At 37.8% G+C, this 12,114-nt stretch overlaps 1 protein-coding gene across 11 annotated transcripts in view; it reads left to right on the top strand.

Moving 5' to 3' along the window:
* The window catches only part of dmd (dystrophin), a 200,158-nt gene that overhangs the window by 56,635 nt on the left and 131,409 nt on the right, over positions 1–12,114 (top strand). For all 11 annotated transcript variants that reach the window (XR_014530372.1, XR_014530373.1, XR_014530378.1 and 8 more), the window contains exons 22-31: positions 81–261; positions 3,731–3,870; positions 4,486–4,698; positions 7,768–7,881; positions 7,972–8,127; positions 8,263–8,433; positions 9,024–9,206; positions 9,295–9,429; positions 10,657–10,809; positions 11,884–12,045. Coding sequence is in view for 8 of the 11 variants with exons in the window: in XM_083522230.1 (XP_083378356.1) it covers positions 81–261; positions 3,731–3,870; positions 4,486–4,698; positions 7,768–7,881; positions 7,972–8,127; positions 8,263–8,433; positions 9,024–9,206; positions 9,295–9,429; positions 10,657–10,809; positions 11,884–12,045 (1,608 nt within the window). In the remaining 3 variants the exon portion in view is untranslated. The remainder of the gene's footprint in view (positions 1–80; positions 262–3,730; positions 3,871–4,485; positions 4,699–7,767; positions 7,882–7,971; positions 8,128–8,262; positions 8,434–9,023; positions 9,207–9,294; positions 9,430–10,656; positions 10,810–11,883; positions 12,046–12,114) is intronic.

Below are 12,114 nucleotides of genomic sequence, written 5' to 3'. Positions count from 1 at the left end.
CGTTACTAAAGCTGTATTTTCTGCATTTCTTTTTTATAACCAGTATCTTTCATAGACCAACTGTTTACTGCTGTTTCTAGGATGAGATAGCTCGTCTGTCTGTGCTTGAACCGGAAGTGGATCACTTACCTGAACAACTTCAGGAGCTAAAAGAGAACGAGGAAACACAGGTGCTCCTTGATGCTGATATAGTGGCATTCCAGGACCACTACCGGAATGTTCTCGCAGACCTAAAGGCCAGAGAGAAACAGCTTGTATTAGGTGAGTAATGTTTCATGGGTAATACAGTCTTATTTACATACATTTTATACTTATATTCCCATAGAATTATAAAATGAGAATACACCAGTATTTATCACTGACTCCAAAAACTGCTTGTCCGCATTGTCCACACTCTGAATCACGTGTGTAATCCTCCAATGGAAAGCACGGTGTCACCGGCAGGGTGATGTCATGACAAGGAAGATATAAAAAGCGCATGGAGTAAAGCCGACACAAGCTTCTGTGTGTTCATTAAGCGCTCTGTGTGTATTCTATGTCAAATTGTTTGTCCAATATGAAGGTTTCTATGAAAACTAAGTACACTGCCTTTGTGTGGCTTGTCTGGAAGGAGAGCATGCAAAGTCACTTATCAAGGGAGCCAACTGTGCACATTGTGCTCGCATGTCCATGCGGATGCTCCGCTCTCGGTGGGCACTCTTCGAGGAGGGTGCTCCCGTTCCTCGTGGTTCTGGACTCGCTCTTGCCTAGCGGAGCGGCGCACTAGTTCCTGGGGCTCATAAATGGACCTCACAGAGGGCTTTGAGACGAGCTAGTCACGTTCTCCTGCCTCTCCTGCCAGGTCCAGCACTTATTCGCATGCTTCAGAAGCCGTATTTGGCCCTACTTTTTAGTCCCAAGGCAGCCTTGTACTTCAACGTTGTGAGAATGAAAGAACGTGACTCAGACGCTGGCCAGCTATCTCTACCCAAGGGTGGCATCATCCCTTCACACCCCGACATTGCCCAACAAGCCCCTGCATAACACGTCGGTGCTGGTGGGTAAGGCTTACGCCTCAACAGGTCAAGGCGCTGCATGCCTGCACACCACGGTGGTGCTACACCAGCACTGTCGGCACTCAGAACCAACGTGTTACGAGGCTCCTAGAACTGCTCCGGGGCATAGCCCCAGCTCTAGACGTACCAGAGGTCAGTCTCAAGAGACTGATACCTTTAAGAGACTTTCTGGCAGCCTGGGAAGATCTGCCAGACGTGTCTCAATGCTTGTTGCTGCTTGTTGGGCAAAGAACCACCCCACATTCCTTAGTGTAATGTACAGTTACAATGTAAAATGGATATTATAATTTTACAGTTTGTGGGGTATTTAAAAACATGGCTTAATTGTTTGCAAAACACCATGAATGGTTAATAGTGGTTGCTTTGAGTAAAGAAGAACATCATCTGCGTATAATGATAGACGGTGTTCCATCCCACCTGCCATCTCACCCCGGATGCCACTATGCAAGTGATGTAGTTTAAGCCCAAATTAAATTTGTCCAACACTAAAAACTTCCACTCAACCCTGTGAAATGCATTTTCTGGGTCCAGAGATATCATAGCAGCCAGGTTACCATCTACAGTGAAATGGTGTATTATATTTAACAGATGACGCACATTGTCTGAACCAATAAATAAATCCAGCTTGGTCAGGTTTAATGATCTTACGTAGGATTCTTTCCAGGTGATGAACTAAGGCTTTGGCCACAATTTTGAAATCTTCCAAAAAATTGCAACTACTGGCATGAAAATAGGGGACAGCACAAAAGAACATGTATAGGAGACAGCACATGTCAATTTATTTATTTTTTATTTTAAAGGGGAAAACATCCAACCCTGGTGCCCACCCACTAGGCATAGATTAAATAGCTGCAAAGATTTATTTTTCTGTGAGAGGGCTTTTAAGCAAGGCCTGGTCCTCCTCTGAGATTTAAGGTAGGGGCATCTTATCCAAAAAAGTGGCCTCAGGGTCCTGAGGTGCACAAGTGAAGGTGTACAGATTCTCATAAAAATATTTAAAACTGGAGTTTATTTTAGCTTGATCATATGAGATTATTCCCTCAGTGGTTTTATTGGCCTTGATGGACCTTACAGCTTGTTCAGAGTTAAGTTGATATAATAGGAAGTGACTAGGTTTATTCCAATATTGATAAAACCTTTGCCTGCTAAACAATTGAATTTTTTCATGTTCTGAATAGTTCAAGTTCAGTTACAAGATTCCAGTTGTTTTGTGTAGGTGAAGTTTTATGAGTCAGATCCAATTTGTTGACCTCGTCTTCTAATTTTCTCCTGTTCTCAGACTGTTTTTTTATGCCAGGCAGTAAACAAAATACTGTGGCCTCTCAAGGTGGCCTTAGCTGCGTCCTATTTGGTGGCACAGTTTACTAGAAAGAATTCATTGTCCTGCCAGTACTGGCATATTTTTTTCTTTATGAAACTGACAGTGAGAGTTGTTTTTAAGGAGAGAACTATTAAATTTCGAGAAGGAAGATTTTAGGGTTGAAAATTATGTTAAATCTATATACACTGGGCTACACTGAAAGAGGCATTGGACTATTTTTACAGGATCTTGCACAATTAACGTGTCTGATGGGCAAGAACATATCTGGATCTGGAATAAGAATTATGGGGGAAAAGACAAAATGAATAGTCCTTGACACATGGATGTGGTTATCTTTATATGTCCACACATGACAACTTTTGCAGTTTGTGAAGAACAAGTGATTTTGTAGAAGATGATCTGTCTACCATCCATGATTCAATAAAAATAACCAGCCATAATCCCCAGACAATTGCACTTATGTTAAAAAAAATAGAACCATCTTTGATATAAAGTCAGGACCATCCTCATTTGGGGCATATACATTTAAAACATTTAGGGGTTTAGCAACGAAGTGACCAGTAACTTTCTTTCGGCTTCTCCCATCAGGGGTCGCCACAGCGGATCAGCCGTATGTTTGAATTGGCACATGTTTTTACCCTGGGTGCCCTTCCTAACGCAACCCTCCCCATTTATCCGGGCTTGGAACCTGCACTAGGAGTGCACTGGCTTGTGCAACCCTAATGGCTGGGGTTGGTTCCCTGACCGGGATCGAACCCGGGCTGCAGTGGTGAGAGCGCTGCATCCTAGCCACTAGACCACCAGGGAACGATGTGACCAGTAATCAGAACAAATCTGGCTTCAGGATCCTGTTTAGTCCGTTCTAAAATGAAAGGAAAATGTATTAAAATGGCCACGCCCTGTTTATTTGATGAGAATTAACTAAAATATAACTGACCAATCCAGTCTCTTTTGAGCTTTAAATGTTCTTTCCTACTTTTAACTACATTACGCATGCCCTTCACGTTCCACCCTAGTCAGATCGGACATATATCAGTGCTGTTGAATGCTGTGGGCTAACAGAAGTGAGGTTGAGACAACAAAACTCTGTAATATGATCGACTCTCCTAAACATGAACAATACCCACCCACACACACCCCCTTTATAATTGTTTTTGATGTAAGTGTTGTCTTCTAGTATCATTGTAATAGAAATTTAATTTTGCTAATCATTTTGCGTTTTTCTTTTTCATTACTTTGTGTATATTTATTGTATGAAGCAAAAGCAAAATACCTCCAATGCAACCATACTGAGAATAAATATAATCAATAAATAAACATTTATTCCCAGTCTTTCTGTCTTTTCTTTTCTTAGTCCAGACCAGTCTTCCCCCTGCACACTACAAGGATGTAATGGCAGCTCTAATGGCATGGCTGCAGCAATTTGAAGGCAATATACCTTCTAGTGCTGTCACTGAGTACCCAGTCATGGAGCAAAGACTGAAAGACACAATGGTTTGTTTAGGTTTTGAAATAACACTTTTTATTTTAGTTCTCTAAGATTAAACTTTTTAATGTATTAAAATCACAATTATACTGTATTCCAAAGAGGTAAACAATCAATGTGCCACAATAGCTTGTGTATTTGGGAGGTTTTCTAGAAGCAAGATTACTTTTTTTTTTTTTTATCAAATCAAAAATTACTAATAAACAGTTGATCATTATGATCAAAAAGTCTTTACAGTTGAACAGGAGCATAAGGAGCCACTTATTTCTTCTAGAAACTACCTGAAGTTATTATGTGTATCATTACCTTGTTGATAGAGTGAGCTCACACCAGATAAATAATTAATGTTTCTCATAATTTGGATGCATACAATTACATTTTAAGTGGAAAGTGGGCAAAAGGTTTGCTCTTATGTGGACAATCTTTGTATTTTTTATGAAAAATTTGGAGCAGAAAAACTCTGTCTTTAATGCATCCAACATCCAACATCTATTCCTAAGAATGAGACCCTGTATAGCTTTGGCTACATGAGATAGCAAGCTTTTCTCCATAAGCATGACTTGAGTAAGACAGCAATAACTGAAAACAACAAGCATAGTAATTCAGTGATAATATTTTTTTAGGCAATTCAAGCCACGCAACAGGAGCACCAGAGTAAAAAGGATGATCTTAATAATATGGCTGAACAAGTGTACCAGAAAGCTCCCCCTGAGATATCTCAACGGTATCACATTGAAATGGACAATATGATGGCCTGTTGGAGACACATGTCTGAACAGCTAGGGGAAAACATCGAAAAATTACAAGAACACATGAGTAAGCTGGAACAGTTCCAGGTAAGTGATTGGATAATTGTTTTTATTTCTTTAGTAAATCACATAAGCTGGTTGGAAAGAATTTTCTGGTATTTTTTATCCACTTTATAAAGCTATTAAATGGTATTTTTGAAAATTTAACTAAATAACTAAATATATATATTTACATAACCGATAATGTGACCTTATTGGATATATATATATATATATATACAGTATGTAGACACATAGAAAGACAGACAGACAAAGAATTTTACATGTTCTATTTTAATAGTCAATTAACACTTCTGAATGTCTGACCACTCAAATACCTTTAGCTTCCCAAAGAAGCTGTTCATTTGCCTTTGTATATTTCGATTAATCCAAATAATAATATTGTCTTAATAAAATCTAATTATATTCATGCATCAAATATTTAATAATTTTCTTACATATTTGATCTAATATTGAAAGTCCAAGATCTGTGGGTATGATTTTGTAATGGAAATCATTGCATTGGCTCAGAAACACCTCCATTGTCTGTGAAAAAAGTTTACTATGCCATCCACAAATACAGGTAAAGCTCTACCATGCAAAGAAGAAGCTATATGTGAACATGATCCAGAAACACAGCTGTCTTTTCTGGGCCAAAGCTCATTTAAAATGTACTTAGGGCAAAGTGAAAAACTGTTTGGTGGTTAGACAAATCAAAATTTGAAAGTCTTTTTGGAAACAATAGATGCTGTGCACTTTGGACTAAAGAGGACAGGGACCATCTGGTTTGTATTCTAGCATCATTTAAAAAACAGAACCTGCAATAAAGGCACATGCCAAATGCTTTAAATGTAAATATAGTCATGTGTTAATTAGATATTGCAGGATTGACAAAGATTTTTACAACAATAGAAACTACTAATCTGTGCTACATTAATAAAACATTAACAGCTGGCAAGTATGGACATGTAGAGTAACAGAGCCACTCCATCTGGCTGACAATTAGAGGATTATTATAATTACTATAATTATTATAGAATTATTTACTTCTAAGTGATTTTTATGTATTTTTTTTGCTTGAAGAAAGAATCTGTAATTACTGCCTGGATTATTTTTTGTCTTTAAAACATGGTACTTAATAAATTAATAAAGATTTATTCAAAGTACTATCTTAATATTTTTGGCAACTGGTAATTAAAACATGATTTTTAAGTGGTACAATATTAAAAAGCAATTTATGATGAAATGAAAAAATCATTTTATAATACACCAGCTCATCAGGGATAAATGCACACCGTTCACCTTGACTGTTGATTTCTGTAAAGCTGCTTTGAGACAATGTCTGTTGTGAAAAGCGCTATAGAAATAAACCTGACTTGACTTGACTTGACCTTGACACATGTGGGCAAAAGAAAGATCAGTACCAAGTCAGGGCTAGAGACAGGACTTAAAAACATAAAGATCAAATCAAAACACATGTTTGTGTCAGGATTCACACAGGGTGTGATATGCAGTCAGGGAAGCTGAGAAAATAGCATGGCATATAGTCAAAAGCAGACTTAGGCTTCTGAGTTTCTATTTTTCAATATTAGTGAAAATGAGGTAATTTTATTTAGAAGGGCATCCAGCGTAAAACGTGCCAAATCAAATATGCGGGTCACATATTGGTTACTAACGACCACCACAGGTATTGTTAGCCAACAGGGTACCATTGGAAATTTGGCTACTGTTGGCTAATGATGAAGAAGGAGACGGGGAAGACATCTACAAAAACATCAAAGAAAGGAGAAGTTTAGGAGAGTGGAGGCTTGGGTGGACACTTCAAATGTTGTTATTATGACTGATAAAGAGAGAGTACAGTGCAGTAGTGCCGTGCAGGTTTCTGATGTGGAAGCGAAGACTGAAAAAAGAATAAGATGGTGGAAACTGAAGGAGGAAAACTGTAAATGTGAGATTCAGGGAAGAGGTCAGACAGTTGTCAACTACTGCAGAAGTATTGAAAGACAGCTAGGAGGGTATGTAGTGTGAAATCTGGAAAGAAAAAGCAAGACAAAGAGACATGGTGGTGGAATGAGGAAGTGCAGGACGGCATAACGAGAAAGAGGTTGGCGTAACAGAACTTGGATAAGAGTGATGAGAAACGTAGGCAGGAGTACAAGTAGATGTGGCAGCAGGTGAAGAGGGATGTGGCGAAATTAAAAGGAAAGGCATATGAGGAGCTGTATGAGTAGTTGGACACTAAGGAAGGAGCAGAAGATTTATACTGATTGGCCAGGTAAAGGGATCGAACTGGGAAGGATGTGCTGCAAGTTAGAGCAATAAGAGTAAAGATAAAAGTAAAATGTAGTGAAGTTAAAGAAAAAACTTTCACAAATGGAAATACTTCAGTAAAGTACATATATGAGAAAAAACTCTTTAAGTACAGTAATCAATACCATTTATTTTTTTACTGACTACCACAGCTTTTTCCTGCCAAAGGGAAAATTAAATAAAAGCCCCCTAAAACAAATAGTAACACCATAGAAACAGTGGTACATGCCTAGTAAAGCATCGCAGAAAAAATAATGCGATAGTCTGCGGATGCCATTGTTTGATTAATTATCTCATATACAGCTTTTGATCGCAAATCTAAATATCTAGAGTCTTTACCAAAGACAAAATAATTGCTTTTGTCATTCTAGTACTTTTGAATGGAAGTGTATAAAGCATATTATCACTTCTATTCAGCATGATCGTTGTTAATATAGAGAGAGTCACATAAGTACATCTTGATAACCTTCCGTCTTCGAAAGTAGGATTCTTTTTTTTTTTTTTTTTTTTTTTTTTTTTTTAACTATATGTTCAATCTTTTTTGTGGTTAACCAGCAGGTTGCATGGATTTTAATTATAATCATCATTTTTAGTTTTAAATTAAAAGTAACTAAATGTAGAATTAGTGACGGGGCCAAGAGGAGAATAATAAACAATTATTATAAAGTCCATTTAGTACTTTATTTTCTTGAAAAGTAATGAGGTTATTTAATATATATATTTTTCATAAAACTTTATTAATGCCCTGCATATGTAAGCAAAATCTTATTTCTTCTTTAAAGTGAAGAAAATCTCTTTTACCTTTAGAATGACTCAAAGACGCTGCAGAAGTGGATGGCTGAAGTTGATGTTTTTCTGAATGAGGAGTGGCCAGCTTTAGGAGATTCAGAGGCTCTTGAAAAGCAACTAGAACAGTGCATAGTGAGTCCTTAATTATTCAATATCTGTGTTGGCAAAAATGGTACTGATATTGTAAATTGATTTATTTACTTTTTTTTTTTTTTTTTTCAGGCTTTAGTTAATGACATTCATACTGTCCAGCCTAGTCTTAATGGAATCAATGAGGTTGGACAGTTCTTGAAAAAGGAAGCAGAGCCACCATTTGCTGTCAAACTACAGAAGATGCTTGATGATCTCAATTCACAGTGGGAACTAATTTGCAAACAGGTAATAATTAGCAGTCTTAGTAGAATATTGCACAAGATAAAAAAAAAAACATGCAAGATTTTAGTGTCTATTTGATTTAAAGTACATATTTAAAGAAATGAATTTCTCTGGTGTGTTTGTGTGCTTTCTCTTTAGGCATATGCAAAAAAATCTGCCTTGAAAGGTGGACTGGATATGACCGTGAGCCTGAAGAAAGAAATGCAAGAGATGCAAGAGTGGATTACACAAGCAGAAGAAGATTACCTGGAGAGTGATTTCCGTTATAAAACACCAGAAAAACTTCATACGGCAGTGGAGGAACTTAAGGTTTGTCATTTCAAACTAGTCTTTAATGGTGTTTTCACAAAACAGATTTATTGTTCCTTATAACAATGTTGAGGTTTTGAAGTTTCAAAGGAACCATGTTCTTTATTATTTTTTATTGTCCTTCCACCAAAATATAATTTATTTAATAGCATATTCATGTACTCATTCAGTTGACTCCTATTGCCTGTTTAACTTATTGAAGTGTTTTATGGTTTAATGAATAATTATAATCTCATCTTGATAAAAAAAAAAATTGTTAAGCCATGGAAGTGTAGATTGCATGTGTTTAGGTTTCCATTGCAAGCCGTTTAAAGTTCAAAACTGAGAGTTCCTTAGATTTACTGTGTAATTTGAAATAAACAGCCTTTTGTACACATTTATTATTATAGAACGAAAAAGATTGGAATTACCAAAGAATGTGAGGTCACCTGTTCAGTAATCAGTCGTGCTAAGATATATGTTGATGCACAGGGTGTTTATCCAAAATACCTAGACAAAGCAGCAGCGGAGATTTTCTGAAGCCAAATGTAAAAGAAAACAAACTTTGAATGTGTCTTGTGTGTTTTTTCACTTTACTGATCACCATTTAGAGAGCTCAAGAAGAAATCCATCAGAAAAAAGTAAAGGTAAACCTCCTTGAAGATAAAGTCAACAGTTTTATTGCAAAGGCTCCACCCACAGCACATGAGACCCTAAAAGCAGAACTAGATGGTTTGACCTCCAACTACCAGCAGCTGTGTAGTCGGCTTGATGGGAAATATAAGACATTAGAGGTAATCTAACTGGAGTAAATATAAAAATCCCTGCTAATTCATCTACAACAGTCATTCAACATTATGCGTCATTCCATTTCAATTGTAGGAGGTGTGGGCTTGTTGGTGTGAATTGCTGTGCTACTTGGAACAGGAAAATACTTGGATGGATCTACTGGAACAGAAACTCAATGATATGGAGAACCTTCAAGGGGGAGCAGACAAAATTGCAGACACTCTGGCTGTAAGTAGGACTCTAACAGTTTGTAACAGTGGTTAATAATAAGTATTAATAGTCTCCAACTCCTTGAGAATGCATAAGGAAGAAACCTTGAGAGGAACCAGATTTAAGAGGAAACCCATTCTTATTCTATTCCTCCATATTGGTACAGACGTTCACTCAAACCGTGCCATCGTGTGACCTGGCCATTGTTTTGGAGGTCCTGTCTAAGCCTCCTTTCGATCCCTTGCCTAAGAAGATTTCTTAAAGTTAAGACTGTTTTTCTGCTGGCCATCTCCTCCCTGAAGAGAGTTGGGGACCTTCAGGCCCTCTCTGTGGCCCCTTTTTTTCTTTTTTTGAGTTTACCCCAGGCATGCCCAGTGCCTTTCTCTACCCCAGACCAGGGTATGTTCCCAAGGTGCCCTCAGGTGCCCCAAAACCGTCTTGCTCCAGGTATTCTCTCCTCCTACCTGACCAGGAGAGGCCATGTCCTGTGCGAGCATTGAACACATACCTCCACAGAGCAGAGCTGTGGAGAAAGTTGGAGCAGCTGTTTGTTTGCTACGGCCCCTAAAGAAAGGGACTCCCTGTGAACAAGCATACCCTAAGCAGTGGATTGTGGATGCTATCACCTCCTTTTATCAGTTGTCTGGTCTCCCTGCACCTTTCAGGTTCAGAGCAAAGTTCACTCTGAGTGTGGCAGCCTCTAAGGCCCTGTTTTCTGGAGCGTCTTTCCAGGACATTTGTCAGGTTCTCCAGCCTTGACTTTAGCACCACTCCTGGCCCTTCTGTCCTTTGACCTAGCTGTGCCAATTAGACCTATTAGTCAGTATGGCGGTATTGGACACTCGTTCCCAAAGCGTTGTTGATGCAGCGCAAGTTCCTGAAGGGGTACGTATGTAACCCTGGTTTCATGAGGGATTGACACGCTGTGTCTCCAGACCACACTCCCTGCATCCCTGCAGCGCTTCCTTCCCTATCAGAAGCTAACGCCATCTACACCGCACATGCTTTTTATAGCTTCCTGGTCACACCGCCGGTGACGTTGTGCCTTTCCGTTGTCTGGATTACACATTTGGTTCAAAACATGTTCACGCAGGATCAGTCCTAAAGCGTTGCTGACTCAGAGATTCGTTTCCTCGGGGAGCTAGGGTTACATACATAACCAAAAGACGTTTATATTTACGCAATCTAGTTTAGTATTTTTTGTAATTTAATTTATTTCTTTTGATGGCTTTCTTTTTGTTTCAGTCTTTAGATGCCATGATAAAAGAGCATCCTGAATATAATCGCAACCAAATACGTGAGTTGTCTCAGACTCTTATGGATGGAGGAGTCCTTGATGAGCTCATTCAAAAGAAGGTGGAAGATTACAATATTCGCTGGGATGAACTTATGCAAAGGGTATGCATTTATTTGACAGTGTATGTGGTATTTATGTAGCTTATATGTTAATGTTTAAACATATGATAACGTCTAAGTGGCTTTGCAATGACACAATAGTGTGATTTAAGTGTAGATCAAATTCCAGCTTTAATTTAAGGAGTTTAACAGAAATATTGCAGCTTTTATATATAAATAGCTTTACAACAATATTGTAGTTAAAGTAATGCAGTCAATTTTTTACAGCCTCTCCAGTTTTGCAGGTTCAAACGTATTGGTACAATCATAAATCATATACTTATGTTAGGATTATATTTAGTACTTGGATGTAAATCTTTTGCAGTCAATGACTGCCTACATTTTGGAAATAATAGACATCACCAAACACTGAGGTTACTCAGCTGAAATCCTTTGCCAGGTATTTATTGCAGCTGCTTTTAGTAGCTGCTTTTTTATGGGCCTTTATGCTCAATCGTGTTAAGGTCAGGAGAATATTATGAACAATGCATTTATTTGTCTTAAAAAGTATGCTTTTTACCATACTTTTAAACCATTTTAACTGTGAAGCTCCATCAGTTTTGCAGCATATGATTGTGTCAAAGCAGAACATACAGCTCTATACAATATTTATCCATATGCTTCTGTCAGCAGTCACATGATCAATAAACACCAGTGAGTGTACATGTTCATATTTTAACACTGCCACCATGTTTGACACATGACTAACCTTCAGACTTTTCTCTTTTTATTATTCAAGACTAATAATAATAAAATAAATTGTATTATTCTTCACTTGACAGTGGTTCTAATGTTATGACTGACCAGTGTGTGTGTGTGTGTGTGTGTGTGTGTGTGTGTGTGTGTGTGTGTGCATCTGTGAAGATTTAATTAATTGACAGTGGTGATACTTTTTGTTGTGAATTTTTAGGGATCTTGAGGAATCTGTAATATTGTCTTTTGGATATTTTGGTTTTACTTATTTCTGTTTTTGCACGTCATATCTGACAGCCAGCATTTTTGTCTGAAAACTGACCTATTATGTAAATTTGATCAAAATTGCTGTAAATATTTTTTACTCTGTTGTCCAAACAACAGGCTTCACAAAAGCGACAGCAGCTAGAGAAGAGTTTACAGTGGAAGAACGAGAATGACAAAACTTTGCGCCAAATCCAGGATTCTCTAAAGACAACCGATCGTCATTTGACTGCATATCTTGCAGATGGTATAGATGCTGCTCAGATACCTCAGGAAGCTCAGGTTTGCATATTTCCATGCTGTAATCAGTTTCATACAGAATTTGCTAATTATTTATTTCTATAACTTGTA

Source organism: Silurus aristotelis (assembly GCF_946808225.1).
Source record: "Silurus aristotelis genome assembly, chromosome: 20".
Lineage (NCBI taxonomy): Eukaryota > Metazoa > Chordata > Actinopteri > Siluriformes > Siluridae > Silurus > Silurus aristotelis.
This window is presented reverse-complemented; position numbering and strand designations above follow the sequence as displayed.